The sequence below is a fragment of the Carcharhinus amblyrhynchos genome, chromosome 6 (assembly GCF_965287045.1).
Source record: "Carcharhinus amblyrhynchos chromosome 6, sCarAmb.v2.hapA, whole genome shotgun sequence".
NCBI classification, from domain to species: domain Eukaryota; kingdom Metazoa; phylum Chordata; class Chondrichthyes; order Carcharhiniformes; family Carcharhinidae; genus Carcharhinus; species Carcharhinus amblyrhynchos.
The window spans coordinates 87210580-87230533 of NC_137329.1; the positions used below are offsets into that span (position 1 = coordinate 87210580).

At 40.8% G+C, this 19954-nt stretch overlaps 1 protein-coding gene across 2 annotated transcripts in view; it reads left to right on the top strand.

Moving 5' to 3' along the window:
* The window catches only part of wnt7bb (wingless-type MMTV integration site family, member 7Bb), an 83635-nt gene extending 74533 nt beyond the window's left edge, over window positions 1–9102 (top strand). For both annotated transcript variants that reach the window (XM_080190881.1, XM_080190880.1), the window contains exon 4: window positions 7856–9102. In XM_080190881.1, the coding sequence (XP_080047007.1) occupies window positions 7856–8335 (480 nt within the window). In that variant the 3' untranslated portion in view covers window positions 8336–9102. The remainder of the gene's footprint in view (window positions 1–7855) is intronic.
* The last annotated feature ends 10852 nt before the right edge of the window (window positions 9103–19954 follow it).

Genomic DNA, 19954 nt, shown 5'->3' on the forward strand with positions numbered 1-19954 from the left:
TAGGAAACCTTAACTTAAATCAAAGTACTATATAAAGGCTGGAAATCTGAAATAAAAACAGAAAATTCTGGAAATACTCTGCAAGGCAGGCAGCATCTGTGGAGAGAAAAACAGAATTAATTTTACAGGTTAGTGACTTTTCAGTAGAACAGGTCATAGTCCTGAAATGCTGACTCTGTTTTTCTCTTCACAAATGTTGCCTGGCTTCTCACTATTATTAAAAGGATCTTATTTTGATTCTCCTTAAAATCAGAAAAATTCCAAGAACAAGTTTCTGAGGAAGTAAAATTATGTGACACAAAAAGAACTTTATGCATATATTGGAAAATTGTTTTTTGCCTATGGTGCCTACTTGTTCATTAACAGAGGTTAACAAGCCCTGGAAGGATGGGTTTGGTTATAGCATTTTTATTGTGTTTCTTGATTTTACTAGAACATTAGTGACTGATTAAATTGACATTGTTTGAATTATCATTATGAATCCAATTCTTAAAAAGTGAATATACTTCTAAGTATTTAATCTAAACTCAGAATAATTTTATCTCAAATTTCAAAATGATCAGCTTAGTGATAGTTCAGTGGTAACATTCTTGCTTTCAAGGCAGAGATGCACAACTCCCAAGCTAATACAAGCTGACACCTCACTGTAGTACTGAGGGAATGCTATGCCATGGGAGGTACTCTAGATATTAAAGGCCTACCTTCTCATAAGAACATAAGAACATAAGAAATAGGAGCAGGAGTAGGCCATCTAGCCCTTCGAGCCTGCCCCGCCATTCAATAAGATCATGGCTGATCTGTCGTGGCTCAGTTCCACTTTCCCGCCCTCTCCCCATAACCCTTAATCCCTTCTCTTATCAAAAACCCATCAACCCGCTTCTTAAAAATATTTAGCGAGGCAGCCTCCACCACTTCAACGGGCAGAGAATTCCAGAGATTCACCACCCTTTGAGTGAAGAAGTTCCTCCTCAACTCCGTTCTAAACCGCCTCCCCTTTATCTTGAGGCTGTGCCCCCTAGTCCTACTGTCTTTTTTGAGCGGGAAGAGTCTCTCCACCTCTATCCTATCCATCCCATTCATCATCTTATACGTCTCAATGAGATCTCCCCTCATTCTTCTAAACTCTAACGAGTACAAGCCTAGTTTATTCAGCCTCTCCTCATAGCTCAATCCCCTCAACTCCGGTATCAGCCTAGTAAACCTCCTCTGCACTCCCTCCAGGGCCAAAATATCCTTGCGCAGGTGCGGCGCCCAAAACTGCACACAGTACTCCAGTTAGATATTCTCAGTTAGATATAAAAGCCCACCTACCACAAATTAATGAAAAGCTGGAGTTCTTCCTGTGTCCTGACCAATTTTCATCCCTCAATCTATGCAACTACAATATTAGAGCCTGCAAATTTGATTTAACTGGGCTTGTGAATCAGTGAAAAACAGCACTGCAAATGCCAATATGGTGAGGTGCACGCTTAGTTTACACCAGAATTGCACTGCACATCATATTGTTTGGGGCAACCCCCCCGATTACTTCAGCAGGCTATTATTCCATCAGTTTGAAGCACCATATCTATAAGTCTACAACAGTTTCTGAGAGGTGGTTTTGATATGATTCCCAATATAGAGGAGATGTTAAACAATCGGTCCAGAGACTCTTCATCCGAAAGCCGGCTGCAGCCAGCATTTAAATTCCCTGTTCTCATTTAGCTCAGGATTAGGAATATTTGCTTAGTTTCCACAATAAGTATTTCCTCCACAATGTGGCATGATAGAAGACCATTTTCCATGCCAAGTTTGCTCAGTTTTTCACACCCTCACATTATGAAATGCCCCAATAACATGTGACACTGCACTAAACAAGGTTATCATGCTAAACACTGGTCCCAAGTAGAACAGATAGATTTGATTGGTAAGCTGCCCTAGGGTTCAAACCTGTGATCTTTGCATTATAAAAGATACTGCCGTGCTGCCTAGCATGAACATTTTCTAACAGCTGAACATGCTCAGCAGGTCGTAATAAGGGTTTATTCAGGGATTGCTGAGTTGAGTTTTGATTCTCAAAGAAATAATCTGTATCTATATGACATCTTATCATGCCTCTCAGAAACATTTCAAAGTTCTTATAAATTATTGAATCATAGAATGATTACAGCACAGAAGGAGGCTATTCAGCCTGTCATGTATGTGTCAGCTCTCTGGAAGAGCAATTAATTTATTTCCACTCCCTTGCCTTCATCCCATAAACCTGCAATTTGTTCCCTTTAGATAATTATCCATTTCCCTTTTGAAAGCATCAACTGAATTTCCTCCACTACACTGTAAGGCAGAGCTTTCCAGAACCTAACCCCTTGCTGCTTAAAAAGGGCTTAAAAAGGGAGGCATGGTGACACAGTGGTTAGCACTACTGCCTCACAGCGCCAGGAACCTGGGTTCAATTCCTGGTTTAGGTCACTGTCTGTGTGGAGTTTGCACATTCTCCCCGTGTCTGTGTGGGTTTCCTGTAGGTGCTCCGGTTTCCTCCCACATGATGTACGGGTTAGGTTGATTGGCCATGCTTAATTGCCCCTTAGTATCCTTGGATGTGTAGGTTAGAGGGATTGGCGGGGTAAATATGTGGGGTGGCAGGATTATTGTCAGTGCAGATTCAATGGGCCAAATGGCCTCCTTCTGCATTGTAGGGATTTTATAGAACTTCTATAGTCTTTTCTTATGTCACCATTCCTTCTTTTGCCAATCACCTTAAATTGGTGCCCTCTGGTTTTTGATCCATCTACGAATAGGAAGTTTATCAAATCTACTCTGCTCTGATCCCTCATGATTTTGAATACTGCTATTAAATCTCCTCTCAAACTTTTCTTCTCCAAACAGTCCCAGCTGCTCAGTATATCCATATAACAGATGTTCCTCATCTTGGAACCATTATAGAGAATCTTTACTCCGCCTTCTCTGAAGCTTTCACATGCTTGAAAAGTGTGGTGCCCAGAAATGGACACAATATTCCAGATGAGGCTGAACTATTGGGTGGGATTTTCCAGCTTTGCCCGCCACTGGGATCATCCAGTCCTGCCGAAAGCCAACCAACTTTTTGCTGGTCCAACACAGGTTTCAGTTTTGCTTTGACAGATTTCAGCAGCATAACCAAAGAGCTTGCCCCAAGTCAGTGCAATACTCCACCTCTGAATGGTTAGAGAGTCTGTAGGGAAACAAAGGTTGGCCCCATTACAATAGCAACTATACTTCAAAGGTAATTAATTCAACATAGCATGCTTTGGGACATCTTATGAAAAACATGGTACAAACTCAAATCTATTTTTTAAATACAGTCCTCCTGTTAGGTGTCACAGAGAGAAAAGATCAGTGCCTGTGAGAAGTGGAAGTTTCACGGTTCTGTGTGCATTCTCTGCAGCAGGTCTTGCCACATCCAGACTATTGTTTTAGTGGGGTTAATCAAATGTTTTATCACTTCTCTGAACCTTCTATATTGAGCCTGCTTCACAATTGTATTATCCAGCTAACATCTGTCATATTCTGCTTTATCTGAGTCTCTCTCTTGTTGTCCAGGGAGCTCTAGATTTGTTTGGCCTATCTTGTCACCTTATAGGAATATACATTAACAGTACATCATGATCTCCTCTTTATAAGGCAGCCCTTTATTCCATTAGTTTTCTCTGCTTATCTTTGATTTTATCTTGGGCCAGATTCATTTTCACCTGGTCCTCTCGCAATAACTATTCTTACTCTGGATTTCTCCTCATCTTTTTCAATAGCCATCCTAAACCTTATGATATGATTGCTGTCCCCCACCAACACTTGATTCACTCCATACCATATTATCTAATTTACTCAGTCAATTACGTTTGTGGCGCAGTCACTCTTATTGGTGAGCATGACAGCCATTTTGTGCACAACAAAATCCTACAATGCATTTGGTTTTTTTTGGGATGGTATTACTTGATCAGATCACAGAGAGAATGCCCTGTTCTTGTCCTAATGCTACCACAGGTTTTATAAGATACCACCTGAAGTGTCAACCTACAATATGTCTCATGTTGAGAATTCAGCTTGTACCCACAACCTTCTGATGCAGAGGATAAGAGAATACCAGTGATCCAAGCTAACACACAGGTTTCAGTTTTGCTTTGACAGATTTCAGCAGCATAACCAAAGAGCTTGCCCCAAGTCAGTGCAATACTCCACCTCTGAATGGTTACAGAGTGTGTAGGGAAACAAAGATTGGCCCCATACAATAGCAACTATACTTCAAAGGTACTTAATTCAATGTAGCATGCTTTGGGACATCCTGCGGTTGTGAAAAACATGGTACAAACTCAAATTTATTTTTTAACACAGTCTTCCCGTTAGGTGTCACAGAGAGAAAAGATCAGTGCCTATAGGAAGTGGAAATTTCACTGTTCTGTCTCAAGGGAGTGGATGTGAAGATGGAAACATCACACTTGAAAGAAGGACAAAAGTAAACTTTGCATACACAAAAGATGCATCAGTTAGCAATTTTACATAAAGTTGAAGGGTTAAGCTAGTGTGGAAATTTCAATGTACAATATGCTCAGCCATTACTGCTACTTGCTGACAGTCTGCTCTTTGGCTAAGGGTTTCCTCAGCACTGGCAGCACACCATTGATTCTGTGGGAATTTGGCTTGTGCACTTTTGGTTTGGTTAGTCAATATGTTAGCTAAACTAACTTTCAGCTAGTTGTCCAGCAAGTATGTTAATAAAAACCATATAAAATGTGAATTATTATTTGTCTTCATTGAATGCAATAACATGGAACCAAATCTTGTATTTTTTTAAGTCAAACTTTCAGAATGTCAATATCTGAAATAGGAGAAATTATCTGTGATATGACTTACAGTTTAAATTTTGTCATGCCAGCTAAGTGCATGAAAGCATGAACATTTTGCACCTAGTACTTAAAGAGTTAAAAATCCAGTCTTTACACACCTATTAAAGACTGGGCATCTATAATTTTATAATGAGCACTTGGCTATTACACTTAATTGGGGTGGGATTTATTTAGTTTGAATGGTACATGGGCAGCATCTGGGTTACAAAACAATCGATAGTTAGGTAAGAAAAGCAGAGATACATTGCTGATTGTTTATTAGCTGATGAACTTACATCATAATTAGTTATTATCCCATTGTTTCAGATGCCCAATCTTTCCAGTTGAAATCTGCATATTGTAACTAGTATTAGGTCATGTTAATATACTATCTGAAGTCCATTGATTGGTTAGTTAGGGGTCTTTGGTTCCTGGCAAAGAGATGAGTGGATTGAAGAACCGATTCATAACCAGCAGTACAGGAACTGAGCAAACACAAACTTCACATTCCGCAAGACATATCCCACATCCCTGATCGACAACAGAAAGAAGCAGAAACAAAAAAAAGTTGCATTCCGAATAACAGTTGAAACTTCTTAACTGTAAGAAGCAGGTGGAGTAAATAGCAAAACTGGTTCACCTTGAACTTGTGTCAAAGACTCAAAATCTGTGATGGGAGAGAACAGGTTGATCCAATTAAAAGGCTGAGCTTGATGCTTTTCGGTAATTTTCTGTCTGTGCAGTCTAAAAGTCTGTCAGTTTACTGGAGCACACAAGCGTTTTCTCACTCATGTACCTTAACACACCTGAGATTTAAAGGATCAACCCAACTGCTGATGCAATTTACCACAAGGTGGTTTGTGGAGTTTGTTTGGTTTAGATTCTGGGAGATTAGCTTAAACTGCTTAACTCTAGTGGCAGAAACTCAGAGCCAGTTTCTGGTGGATCCAATAATTTTGCTGCTGGGTTAAGTAGCTATAATTTAGTGGCTGGCTGATGGACAGCAATTTCCAGTGTACAAGTGCCGCAAACATGGAGAACAAACTGATGTGGAAAATCAAACCATTCCCACTGAATGCAGTAAGGAATGCTGTTCACGTATTCGGGAAAGGAAACCAGTTTTATTTAGTAGCAAAATTGTACCCCTAACCTAAGGCTTCTCTTTCACGCTGTTCCGCCAGCAGGTATTTAGGTGGCGGGGAGAGAATGAAATAGAACAAATGGGTTTCCTGCTGGGTTCTTGCCCCGACCTCTACGATTTCATGCTGGGGCAGGCAAGGCTTGGACAAGGTTGGCAGCCCTTGCCCCAAATGAGAACAGAGAACATAGAAAAACTACAGCACAAACAGGCCCTTTGGCCCACAAGTTGCGCTGATGATATCCATACCTACTAGGCTTACCGATAACCCTCAATTCTATTAAGTTCCATGTATCATCCGGAAGTCTCTTGAAAGACCCTATCGAATTTGCCTTCACCACTACCGACGGCCAATTCATTTCAAATCCCCCCAAAATGACCAAATGAGGATCTAAAGTGGCCAATTATTGACAACTTATGGGCCATTTTCCACCCAGCCTCAATTTCTGGCGCAGGAGAATTTGCTGGGTGTGATGTGAGGGAAACTCAAAAGTGAACAGGTTTAGGCCTCAGGCAGGAAGAAGGGAGTGGTGACTCCATCAGAAGCCCTCATCCAAAGGTCTGGTGGCCACTGGATCTCCGTCCTCCTACACCACCTCTCCCCCAACACCTGAGTCCTGCACTATCCATCCCAAGGCCTTCCCTACCTGCCCTGCCCAGAAGCGCCCCTTTCCATGCACTCCCAGGACCAAAGCACCATGCATTTCATGAATTTCCACTTCTGTCTACTACAGCTCTATTTCTGCATGGTCTAGGGAGTTAATGACCAATCAGACTGGCTGGCAACTCTCTAAGGCAGGGCCTGCTCCCAAGTGGGTTGCGGATGTCCCTTCTGCAGCCCATTAATATTCATTCAAGAATGAAATGGCTGCAGGACATGCAGTGTTGACCGGGGATGTGTTCGCTGCTGACTCGCCGGATGGTGGGAAGGAAAACCCTACTATCTGAAATATCCTGGCCTCAGAGTGCTAGATGCTGCCATTAGGTGTACATCAAGTCAAACAACTTCAAAGGTACCAAAGTTAACTGCCGTGAAACAAAGCTAGTCTAAAAGACATACTGGGATTTTTTAGATGGACCTTCCTCAGAAAATTCCAACATACATTAAGATGGATTCAACATATACAATTTTACTAAATCAAATATAATGAAAATAAAGAATGGAGGAATCACATGTGTAAGGAAAATCCAGGGACCAGGTAGTTACACAACATAGGGAGCTAATAAGGAAACATACACTGAAATGGTTGTGTAAAGTGATGATGGAATAGAGAATTTCAAGAAATCAGTAGGTAGGAGAAAACTTGTAGTATTGCATTGGAATCCTGAGGGTTTAATTCATTCTCATTGATTTAAAGTGGTCTTAAAGAATCCCCCAAAAAAACTGAAAACTCAAGTCTGTCAACGTCTGAACTGCAAAAGGCAGCTTAAAATTCTGCAGGCCAGTAATTGGAATTCAAAGTGAACACTTCACCCATCCACCTAATTGCTCATACTCTGGTCCTTCCTTCCTTCTTCTTCCTACAAATCTAGCCAGACTTGTCTTAACTGAAAAGATAAAATATGGAGGGTGGTTATTTCAAATATTAACAAAAGTTAAAGAAAAAAACGAGACAATACACTGACAGCAAATTTGTTCAAATAAATGAACTGAATAGCTTTTTACAGTTCTATAAGTTTACAAACCAGCAAATTATGCAAATCTTGCCATACCATCAAAGACTAGCACCCCCCAATACTTACTGCAGAGCAACCAAGGATACTTTCTCGTTATAACTCAAATCTCAAATAAAGCCAAACTGAAGTCAAGATATTGATAAAGAACACAATGTCAGTAATTTACGTTCATATGTAATATTTGTTATTCTATCTTCAATAGATTTTGGAAGAAAGAATGAAGTTGGAATGCAAATGTCATGGTGTCTCTGGTTCGTGTACAACCAAGACGTGTTGGACAACTCTTCCCAAATTCCGAGAGATTGGATACATCTTGAAAGAAAAGTACAGCGAGGCTGTTCATGTTGAAGCTGTCAGGGCCACCAGATTACGACAGCCCACCTTTCTTAAAATCAAGAAACCCAGGACCTACCGAAAACCCATGGTCACAGATCTAGTTTACATAGAGCGATCACCAAACTACTGCGAGGAGGACAGCTCAACAGGTAGTGTGGGCACACAGGGAAGATTATGTAATCGCACCTCTCACCATGGAGATGGTTGCGACCTGATGTGCTGTGGTCGAGGTTACAATACCCACCAGTATACCAAAGTGTGGCAGTGCAACTGCAAGTTCCATTGGTGCTGCTTTGTCAAGTGCAACACATGCAGCGAAAGGACTGAAGTCTTCACCTGCAAGTGAGGAAGTAACCCTGACAGAAAAAAAAGACATTTAACGCTAGGGGGAAAAGAGACAGAATGAAAGAGAAACGGAGAAGAAAGAAATGAGAAGGAATCAACAAAAGAAGAATGGAATTTAATACCAATCTACCACAGCATCAGTATGATATCTACTTTTTAAAAAAATGCACTCTTTGCTTAAAAGGATGTTATAGGTTGGCTGCCCTTTCCGTCTCATGACCATTAGACAAGAGGAGTCAGATGCAATTTGACATTAAGTAATACCAGTGTGAGTCTGCAACAATTGCAATGCACTCTGGGAGCTGCAGTCCATTCTTATGGACAGTATTATTGATATCTGTATGGCAAGTAGTGGGTGAACAAGCTACAACTCCCAGAATGCTGTGCACTTTACAATCTCTTCCCACTTTCATATTCTCCACAAGAAATTCTGCTCAACAATGACACAATCCTATGCTTTGAGAAGACAAAAATAATACTTGCACACATCAAACAAAAGTGTGGAGCAAAATGAGTGACTGAATACTAGGAGAGTCAACGGATGGCAAAGGAACACAAACATTGTTCAGTTCTATTGAGGACTGGAAATGACTGAGTTGCATCATCTCAGAAATGATGTGCTGACATTCAGAGTAAAACAGGAAGACATGCAGATCGTTTCTTTTGAAAATGACTAAATATGTGTCTTGTCCAGTTTCACTGGAGCTGTCTGGATACCTAAAGAAAATTTTATTTATGTTATAGAATGAAAGTAAAACTAAGCACTAACGGGTAGTAATATTGTAATTTTTTAAAGGTAAACTTGTTAGATTCTTTCCTGACTTATAACACATTCATTTGGATATTTCCCCAATATTTCTCTGACAGTACTCTGCATATACATCAATTGTTTAACAAGAAGCATGGCTGGACTGATATAGAGGGAATCATGAACAAATTAATTTTAAAATTTACATCAAGGTATTCAAAGATTCAAATATGCTTTAAAATAATTAATTTATTTTGAAAGGAAGTTCCTGAATGCTGGGACAAAGGGATAGTATATGCTACAGGTATGGCTGACCATAATTATTGACAAAAAATGTTTTTTTATAGTTAAGGAAATCTCATTACCCAAGTCAATACACGAATACTTGATCTATATTGTTCTTCCACTTACCTCTGGTCATGTTACATTTTTCAGAAATGGGACATCCTCGGAAAAGTGATCTTGGCTGAAATTGTGTCCTGTTGGTTATTACAATAAGTATTTCCCTAAGTGGCTGTAATCCAATGCCCATTGGTTGGTCTATATGTAGCTTTGTTCCCTCACCTCATTCATTAAGCAGAATACAATGCACTGTAGGTTTCAGTAGGTGCTTTCTCATTTTACCTACAGTATATCTGACCTATTGATGTTTGTCATGGGAGCAGACAGCTTAAAAACTAACTCTGAGTTCTAAAACACCATACATCTTACAGTTTGATGAGATAGATTTATTTCATCCTTCCCATGGTTCCCTCTTTTGGTCCCCATTTCTCTTTTGCCTCTTTAGTTACAAAGTGGAAACAAATTGCCACTTCAGGTTTGGCCAATGAAAGGTATGGATTTGCTCAGGCAGCCGAATGGACCCAGTCATGTCCACCCTGGAGCATATAGCACATAGAGCATCACACCTCAGCAGACTGTCATGCTGTTTGCATTCTCTTATTGAAATCCCTTGCATGGCTGGGGGAAGGTGGAGATTCAGGGAAAGGGCAAGGCTGGAAATTGAACGTGGTACCCTCTGGTATACCATTTCCAGAGCTTTGAGGCCACGCAGGAAGCCCTATTATGCATAACAGCATGACTGAGAAACTGAAATGAGATGACTCATTGTGTTTAAATAAACATCTGAACAACTATACTTCCTCTCTTGGTCCTTACAATTTCCAGACTGTAATCAATGACCAAATGCAAACATTGTCCAACCTCAATTTTGAAAGTAGCATTCCTTCCTTTTAAATTCAGTATCTGGTATCTTCCATTTTTGACACTGTCCTTCACCTGATTGAGCAGTATAGATGGGAGCGTGGATGATGGCACAATTGATGTCAGTGTCAATCCGTGTGAGTTAACAGGAAAACTGCTACCATGATTATACTTCTAAAATTGACTGGCACTTCTTCATTAAGTTGTATCTGTATTTGTACAATTTACCACTGCAAGTACACAGAGTTCTGCCATTTCTGCTTTTCCTTCCACAATTCAACCTTTTGAATTAATTGACCAAAAACGCACACACACTAATTACTAAGTGCTGAATGTGGACCCCAAACTCTACCATAGACATAGGACTAAAGAACATGCCTAAATGTCAAACAGCTTTTCATCAACCCTTTGGACTGAAAGCATAATTCAAGGAGACATTCATTCACTTTCCAGTGAACTTATTTGAAGTAAGGTCTTCCTGTATTAACGGTCCAGGAGTGAGAATTTTGTTGGCTGTCACAGACTCAACAGGTACAAACATTCAAAAATTTTAGGTATTGTAAAATCAAACTCTACCCATCAGAGGGCAATAATATTGTACTAATCTCAGATCAAATATATTTTTTCAGGTAAATTATAAACAGTTCTTTCTTTGCTTCCAGTTGCTTGCTCACAAGAAATAATTCAGTTCAAATATTTGTGACCCAATTTTTGCTGAGATTGCAATAATCTGTAAACCTTCAGAATTATTCACCGTGATCAGTGAATCCTGTGTAAAAGCTCTCTGCTTTCTCAAACACATATATCCATATGATATAGGATTCATCCAAACATAAGAAGTTGTGATCTATGTTTGCTGATTGCATCTGAAACGTTAACAGGTTTTACAATCGTCTTCAGCACCCTTAGAGAGAGCAAAACCTCCAGCTTGAATTTGTGTGTCAAGTAACATTGAGAATGGACTCTGTTGTTGTTTTACAGCTGTTGAAATTGTTGGCTGAAACCCATTGCCTAGGCTCCTATAAAACACCAGTAGATATCACATCCAAAGAAGCATGAGCCATCATTTCAGGACAAATGAAGGGGAGGAGGATTTTGGGGTGGAACAAGCATCTCAATTCTATGGGAAGCCAGTCCTATTCTGATGATGTACAGCTGAATTGTTAGTAGTTCAAAACAGTTGAACATCATAAAAACCATAGAGATGTTATGGCACAGGAAGAGGCCATTCAGCCCATTGCATCTGCACTGGCTGAAAAAACTAACCACCTATTCTAGTGCCACCTTCCAGCACCCGGCCCCGAGTCTTGCAGGTTACAGCAGCTCAGATACAGATCCAGGTATCACCTCAACCACCAATCCAGGCAGCAAACTCCAAACACTCATCGCCCTCCAGGTGCAAAAGCTTTTCCTAACATCCTATCTAATCCTTCTACCAATCACCTTAAATCTGTGTCCCCAATAATCGACCAATCCAGTAGGGGAAACAAGTCTTTCCTATCTACTCTATCCACGCCCCTCATAATTTTGTACACCTTAATCAGCTATCCCTCAGCCCCCTCTGCTCTTAGGAAAACAACCTTAGCCTATCCACACCTGCAATTTTCCAAGTCCTAACAACATTCTTATAAATTTTATCCATATTCTCTTCAGCGGAATCATGTTCTTTCTATAATGTGGTGACCAGAACCGTACGCAAAACTCCAGCAATGGCCGAGCCAGCATTTTATATAGTTCCAGCATTACATCTCTGGATTTGTATTTTATACCTATCCATTATCGGAAAGCATCTTAGCATCTTCTTCACCATCTGGTCTATCTGTCCTGCTATCTTCAGGAACCTGTTGACTTGCACTCCAAGTTCTCTCACTTCCACTACCCCTCTCAATATTCTCTCATTTATTGAGTATTCCTTTGCTTGGTTTGCTCTCCCAACATGCATTACCTCATATATCTCCAGATTGCATTTCATTTTCTGTTTGTCCGCACTCAACAAATCCATTTATATCATTCTGGAGTCCAGAGAAATCCTCTTCACTATCAGATACAGGGCCTGATTCTTGTGTCACCTGTAATTTTCCCAATCATGCCTCCCATATTTAAATCCAAATCATTAATATATACCACAAACAGCAAGGACCCCAACACTAAGCCCTGCAGAGGAATGGGCACAAACAGGGTATTTTGAAGTCAGCAGGCTGTGGCTAGTGGAGTGCCACAAGGATCAGTGCTGGGGGCTCAGCCATTTACAAACTACATCAATAACCAGAGGAAGAGACAGAGGACACAGAAAGGCTGCAAAGAGATAACAGATAGGTTAAGTGAGTGGGCAAACTGATGACAGATGGAGTATAATATAAGAAAGTGTGAGGTTATTCACTTGGGCTATAAAAATAGAAAAGCAGAATATTTATTTAAATGTGTGAAATGTGTAAATACTGAGATTCAGATAGAATTGGGTGTGCAAATACAAGTAACGTAAAAGGTTAGCGTGCACATAAAACAAACAATTAGGAAGGTAACTGACATGTTGGCCTTTATTAGAAAGGGATTGGATAAGAATAAATAAGTCTTGCTACAATTGTACAGAGCTTTGGTAAGACCACATCAGGAACACACTGTGCACCTTTGGTCTTCATATTCAAGGAAGGATATACTTGTATTGGAGGTGGTACAGCAAAGGTTCATTAACTTGGATCCTAGGATGAGGGGGACTATCCGCCTGTTAGGAGCTGAGTAAGCTGGGCTTATAGCATGAAATTGGAAGAATGAGGGGTAAACTCATTGAAACATACACCATTCTGAAGTAATTTGCTTTTGCCTTAAGATTCTGAACGGGTTCCTTTGGGTGCATGCTGAGAGATTGCTTCCACTTGGGAGACATAAAACACAAGGGCTCAGGCTCAGGAAGAGAGATTGATCATTTAGGACTGGGGTGGCATGGTGGCACTGTGATTAGCACTGCTGCCTCACAGCACCAGGGACCCAGGTTCAATGCCGGCCTCCGGTCACTGCTTGTGTGGAGTTTACATGTGCTCCCAATGTCTGCGTAGGTTTCCCCCGTGCACTCCGGTTTCCTCACACAGTGTAAAGATGTGCGGGTTAGGTTCATTGGCCATGCTAAATTGACCCTACTATCAAGGGGATTAGCAGGTGAATATGTGGGGTTACAGGAATAGGGCCTGGGTGGGTCAGTGCGGACTCGATGGGCCGAATGGCTTCCTTCTGCATTGTAGGGATTCTATGACTGAGATGAGGAAATATTACTTCACTAAAACTCTCAAAAGAGTTGCAGATGCTCCATCATTGAATAATTAAGGCTGGGCAAGATAGATTTTTGGTCTCTCAGGGAATCAAGGGATATAGGGAGCGGCTAGAATGGTGCTGGAAGCCCAAAATCAGCCATGTTCGTGTTGAATGGCATGGCAGGCTTGATGGGCTGTATGGTCTATTGCTGCTATTTCTTGTGCTCTTGTGTTCAATGCTTTATATTGTAACAGAAGTACAACATGCCCTACTCCACCTTCTTTTAGGTTCAGATAGCACAGATTATTCTCACATTGAAATGGTAGTGCTGAAGGGATCTATTTCAAGGCCCCTTTTAAAAAAATAGGCAGAGATGTAGTAGAATAACCCCATGGCATTGAATGTTGGTATACTGACAAATATTCTCACTGGATATGTTTTAGTTGTTTCAAAATCTTATTTTGCAATATTTCTGCTGACAAATGCCCCTTTCAAAGACTCATGTTGCAAAGACACCACAGCAAGGCACATTCTGGATGCAGATAGGGGTCTTGGGTAGAGAGGTTGTGTTGAGATGGCAGCGTGGGCTCATTGGGCCGAAGGGCCTGTTTCCCAGGCTGATTTTGTTCTTTGTTCAAATTGTAACTTTTCTTGGGTAAATTTGAAGAAGTTGTAAAATGAGAGCATTGTGTTGATGTGCTGCTCAATTTAAGTGGGAAACTCCACAGGATGTCTTGCTATGGGATTGAACATAGCCCTCAGTTTTAATCATCAGATTCATTGGGACAACAGGTTAACATTTTGGATCTACTTTAAGCTCAGGCACTCAGTTTCCATTTGTATGGGATCTACTAAGGGACATCCAATGATTTTTCCCCCTTTTTTCCAATATTTATAAAGAAGCAAAGGGAATAAATTACTTTACAAAGCTCCCAAAGTACCAGATTCCCAAATTTCACAGGTGTTAAATAAACAGCCTCATAGATGCCAAGAACTTGTGCGGCTGTTTAATGATTATAATGAAATCAATACCCTACTGGATACAGAGTGCAATAATGTGGTGAGATCCAATTCACAAAACATGAGCAGTCGATGTTGGATAGCGTGAGTATTCATAGGAGCCCTGTGCTTTCTCCCCTTTGGGACCAAAAATCATTGGTACACAAGTCACCGCGATTAAATTCTTTTGAGGCTGGTGCTAACCAGACAGATTCCTGGGGTGGCAGGACTGACATGAGAGATTGAGTTAGTTAGGATTGTATTAGCTGGAGACCAGAAGAGGAGGGGACCTCATGGAAATGTATAAAATTCTAACAGGACTAGACAGGATAGCTGCAAGAAGGTTATTCCTGATGATGCAGGTGTCCAGAACCAGTTTGAGGATACAGGGTAAACCTTTTAGGACTGAGATGAGGAAAAATTTCTTCACCCAGAGAGGGGTAAGCCTGTGGATTTCAGTACTGCAGAAAGTCATTGACACCGAAACATTGAATGTTTTCAAGGAGCAGTTAGATATAACACTTGAGGCAAAGAGGATCAAAAGGACATGGTGGGGGGAGTGGGCGGAGGCAGGATCAGGCTATTGAATTGGATGATCAGCCATGGTCTTAATGAATGGCAGAGCAGGACTGAAGGGCCAAATGGCCTCCTCCTACCCCACTTTTCAATATTTCTATGTTCGTTGGAGCCATTGGTCTGGGAACAAGCTGGCGTTACCTGCCTGAGCAAAAATTGCAGGAGACCTGCAAAAACGTTTTAAAATATACTTACCAAAAAGAACATGACATAAGTATTCTGCATTAAGTTTGCTGATAATTTCATTTATTGGGTTAAAATGGTTTGTGATGGGGACAATCTGTCATTGAAGATCATGACATCATATTGGCATAGAATACTTATATTTTGAGCTGGAATCCTCCAGAATAAAATGTAAATCCTACTAAATTGATTTGCAATTTCTAGTTGAGTTGTATGGTGGCTCTTTTTGGATTTTTAAAAATGTACATTTTTGACGATGAATGAAAGGCTCACATGGTGTATTTTGGAACTGTGGGTGTTTAAGTGATGTTAAAGTTCAGTTTCACATATAGACCAACCAAGAGATAACCCAGCATTCTGCTAACTCAGATCCAGGGCAGTTCTATTTGAACAGCAGCGTTCTACCTGGCATGTAAAAAATTTTCATTGCTAGTTTCAGCAATGAGCTTCCCTCCATTTAGAAATCCAACTAAGTATATTTTCAAAGAGAATATTTTTCTATTTGATATTTTATTTATATACTTGCAAATAACCACGTACCTCTTTGTAACTTGTTTCTTCTTAAAATTGTTATTCTCATTTTTGCAGGTACACTTTTTTTGTTCGAAAATGCAGGCATATCACATGGTGCTTCATAAGCAGTCAATGGCAGGCGACACTGCCACATTCAACTGGTTTATGCTTTCACTTCTTTTCCTGTATCTGAAAGGCATAACAGGGAACTATCGGAGCAGAAATAAGATGTGTTTTGTTAGTTGTCTGAAGCCCTAAGGACCGGAACCGGATAACCCCTGATATTATAGCCTGGATTGACAGAAAGTAAATCCGTTTCTTTCTGACAAACATTTCACCATTAAAAAATATGAGATACACAAACGGGCTTTGCTGTGTGGGTGCTTTGCTGTAAGGCTAGTATTGTCAAAGTGTCAGAATCATTAGCTCATTGGCATATATTCTGCAAGCTAATGCTTCTGGTGTAATTCACCGCGGGGACGACGTGTCTGCTGCTTAAATAAAACCCAGACTGAAAAGAGAGAAAAAAAGTGCTAAAAGTGACAGGACTGGTGAAACAGAGTCAATACTCTCCCAGCCAGGGATCTGCAGTAGTCTCTCATCCCTGCACAAGTCCAATGAGCCCTCCTCAAAACGCCTCCTGGCCCCTTTCTCCCTCAACTCTTCCCCACAAAGAAATTCAGTGCCGTTGGTCCCGCTTTCCCAGCCCCTCGACCCCCCGTCTCCTTCAAGTCTTGTTGTGTTTGTCAGAGAAGCCGCCCAAAGATATGTCAAGCAAATATAAAAACAAACTCAATCCGTGGACCAGAATTCCTCCTGCACATATTCGCATATTTTTAAAAGTGTTAGCCGAAACTAAAAGAACAAAGCAATGTGAAGTTTGCTGACTTCATAAGCATGCAGACTACAGGTAGAACGTGCCTGACTCGTAACTGCATTCATCTGCTTTTTAAGAAGCTGATGGATTTCCACCTTACACGGGCTCTCATTCCAGATTCACGTTTGATAGGCTTTATCAATTTGGAGTCAGATGTATTCAAGATTCAATTTTGCACTAATCCTAAGAGTTAAGAAATAACTTTTTAATGGTTGAATGAGTAAGTGCAATGCATTATGAGGTTCAACTACAGGAGGACAAGGAAAAGTCACAGATCGGGTATCTGGTTCCATGCTGAGTTACCTGCTCAGAGATCCTGATATAATTCATAGATTGTTTATATACAGCATCACATCAGAACACAAAATGAAGCACCATGATTGTTATTGTAAGCAAACATTCTGCACCAGCATTGTGCCACAATATCCATCAAAAGAAGATTTAGCTAATCTAGTGATATTGGCTGAAGTAAAACTGCTAACCAGACAGTTGGGAACTCCCATACACTTTTTCAGAGAGTGACAAAGATCCTTATCATTCACCTCAGCCAGCGGAACAAGCAGACAGGGACTCAGGTTAACATTTCATTCAAAGGATAACATCTGTATTGATGCTATCAATACAGCACGGGAGTATCAACATTGATTATGTTCCCCAGTGAGAAGCTTGAACCAAAAAACCTTTTGACCCAGAGATGAATGGGCCATCATCACAGCAAACTGATACAATAGGGATGTTAACCAATTTATTCAATCTCTCTACATTAGGAAAGGGGAAACAGTAACTGAAAGTCACGCAGTGATCCTTGCTGGAAAATGTGCACGTGCACAATAGGCCTGCTCAGAAAAGGGCTCTGCTGAGCTGCTCGTCTTGTGGAAAGGTAAACAGAAAATTCGACACTGCAGTGTGTATTACTTGTTGCTAGACTAATTATTTAGAAAATCTGAGTTCAAATTTCACCATGTTAGTTTGTGAATCTGAATTCAGTTTTTCAAAATATGTAAATAAAAAATATCTATTAAAATGACCATAAAGCCTTTTTACTGTTATAAAAGCTGGTTATTTGGCAGCCTTCGATCTCATGAGATGATGGTTTGCACCTTGACTATTTTAAACATCACTTGACGTGGTTCAGGAGCCTCACTCTGACATGGCAGTCTCTGCTGCATTCACTGCAGAGGAAGACAGTGGGCCAAGAGGTGCACGATTCATTGGCCTCTGCTTTCTCTGTGTGTTCTTCTTGGTGAGCTGTGCTTCCTACTTCTGCTCATCGTTTCCAATGCCATTCCAAATAGTCAGTCTCCATATGTCATAGTCATCGGCAACTGTCTCCCAGTCATCATGTCTGCCATCTTGATGTTTCACTTGCAGGTGTCCATGTAGTGGAGGTATGGACACCCAGCAGCTCCTGACTGAGTATTCCGTTTACTGTAAGGACAGTCTTTGGATAAACAACCATCATCAATCTAATGAATATGTAAGTCGGCAACCTTTGTAGATGAACTGAAGCCACATGTCAGCAACAAAGAATATGCCAGTGTCAGTGTTCAACCATATTTGACCCCATATTTGATCTCAATGGGTCCTGATGTTGCCTGCCATAATCTTAGTCATCACGTTGTCATGGAAAGAGGAGAGCATATGGAGCAGCTTGGGTGGGAAGCTAATTTTCTCCAGCAGCTTAAATAGACTGTCTCTGCTCATAAGGTCAAATGCCTTTGTGAGATCGATAAAGTTAACATATAGTGGCCACTTTTGTTCACAACATTTCTCTTGCAGTTGTTAGACAGAAAAAATCATCTCCATTGTAGATTGTCCAGTTCTGAAACCACACTGGGATTCAGAATAGATATATTCAACCAAAATCTGCAATCTGACAACATGGGAAAATACTTTTCCTACAATGGCCAGCTTTAGTTGTTGTAATTGCTGCAGACACCCTTATTCTAGTACAGGGTCACAATCTTTGCATCGGAAGTATACAGAATGATTGTCCCCTTCCTTCAGCCGAGACAGAGAGGTTTGTGCAGACATTGCAGGCTTGCTGGTTTTCTATGCTTGATGAGCTCAGGTCATATAGCATCAGCATCTGGAGCTTTTCCCACAGCAAGAGAGTCAATAGCTTTGCTAAGCTCTTCCACTGTGAGTTCAAAATCCAATTCTTCTATGGCAGGCAGGCAGGCAGGCTCCCTATAAAGTCTAGAACTTCCATGGTGACTATGTTCTCTCTGGAGTACGACTCAAGTTAGTGTTCCATCCATTTCTTCAACAGTTTATTGCACTTGTTGATGATTCATCCCTCCCCCGCTTTGTTTTCAATGGAGCCATTTTCAATGCTGTTGGATCCGTTGCCTTCTTGATCCTATCATACATTCCTCCAGCATTCCCTGTGTTGAAGGATATCTGAATATTTTGGCACAGTTGTAACCATTGGCGCAGTGCCTGGCAGTCTGTTGGACTTTACTTTGAGTAGCTCTTAGTGAATTCAGAGTCTGCTTGCTCAGGTCTCTCTTGTAACAGAGAGAGGATTGCTTGACTTCAGTGTCAGATTCCATCACAGCAATGTTAACCTTGAACCAGTCAGCGTTTTTTCCACTCTTGCTTCACACATGTTGAGAGTGTGGTATTGTTAATGGTGTCTCAAACTGTGTTCCATTTAACTTATGCACTCTGTGCATGAATGCTGGGAAGTGCCTGTTCAATCAAGACAAGGAATTGTTTGTTCTTATCTGGGTAGGCACTATGGCTTATGTTGACACAAAGACAGTCTTTCTGCTTTGAATGTAAAAGCTTCACTAGTTGCATCCTAACCCTTGGGAATGATCTACGTAATCAGCGCGATAGTAGTTACATGTGTTGGGAATCCCTCGAGGACAGTCCTATCTGGTGATGATCGGGACTAGCTGGTGCCAAGGCCCTGATTTTGGATCTCTCCAGGGCACCTTGTGGCACAGTGTGTTCCGCCTGGTTTACCAATGTCCTTTCAGCAAGAAAACATGCAGCCATTTCACAGTCTAGTTTATGAGTAATTTCAGTCTGGATGTGACTGGTTCTTAATTGCCCTCTGTGGTAAAGCGAGTATTAGAGTAAACCTGTTCAAGAAGGTAGCCCACTACCACCTTCTCAGCTTAACAATGGATGGACAATTAATGCCAATGATGTGCACACTCCAAGTATAAATACAAGACAATTAAGTTTACAGATTAAGTATGACCAATTGGGGCACAGTAAAAGGGAATCTTGATACCTTTAGAACATTTAGGAAAGAGGGAAAA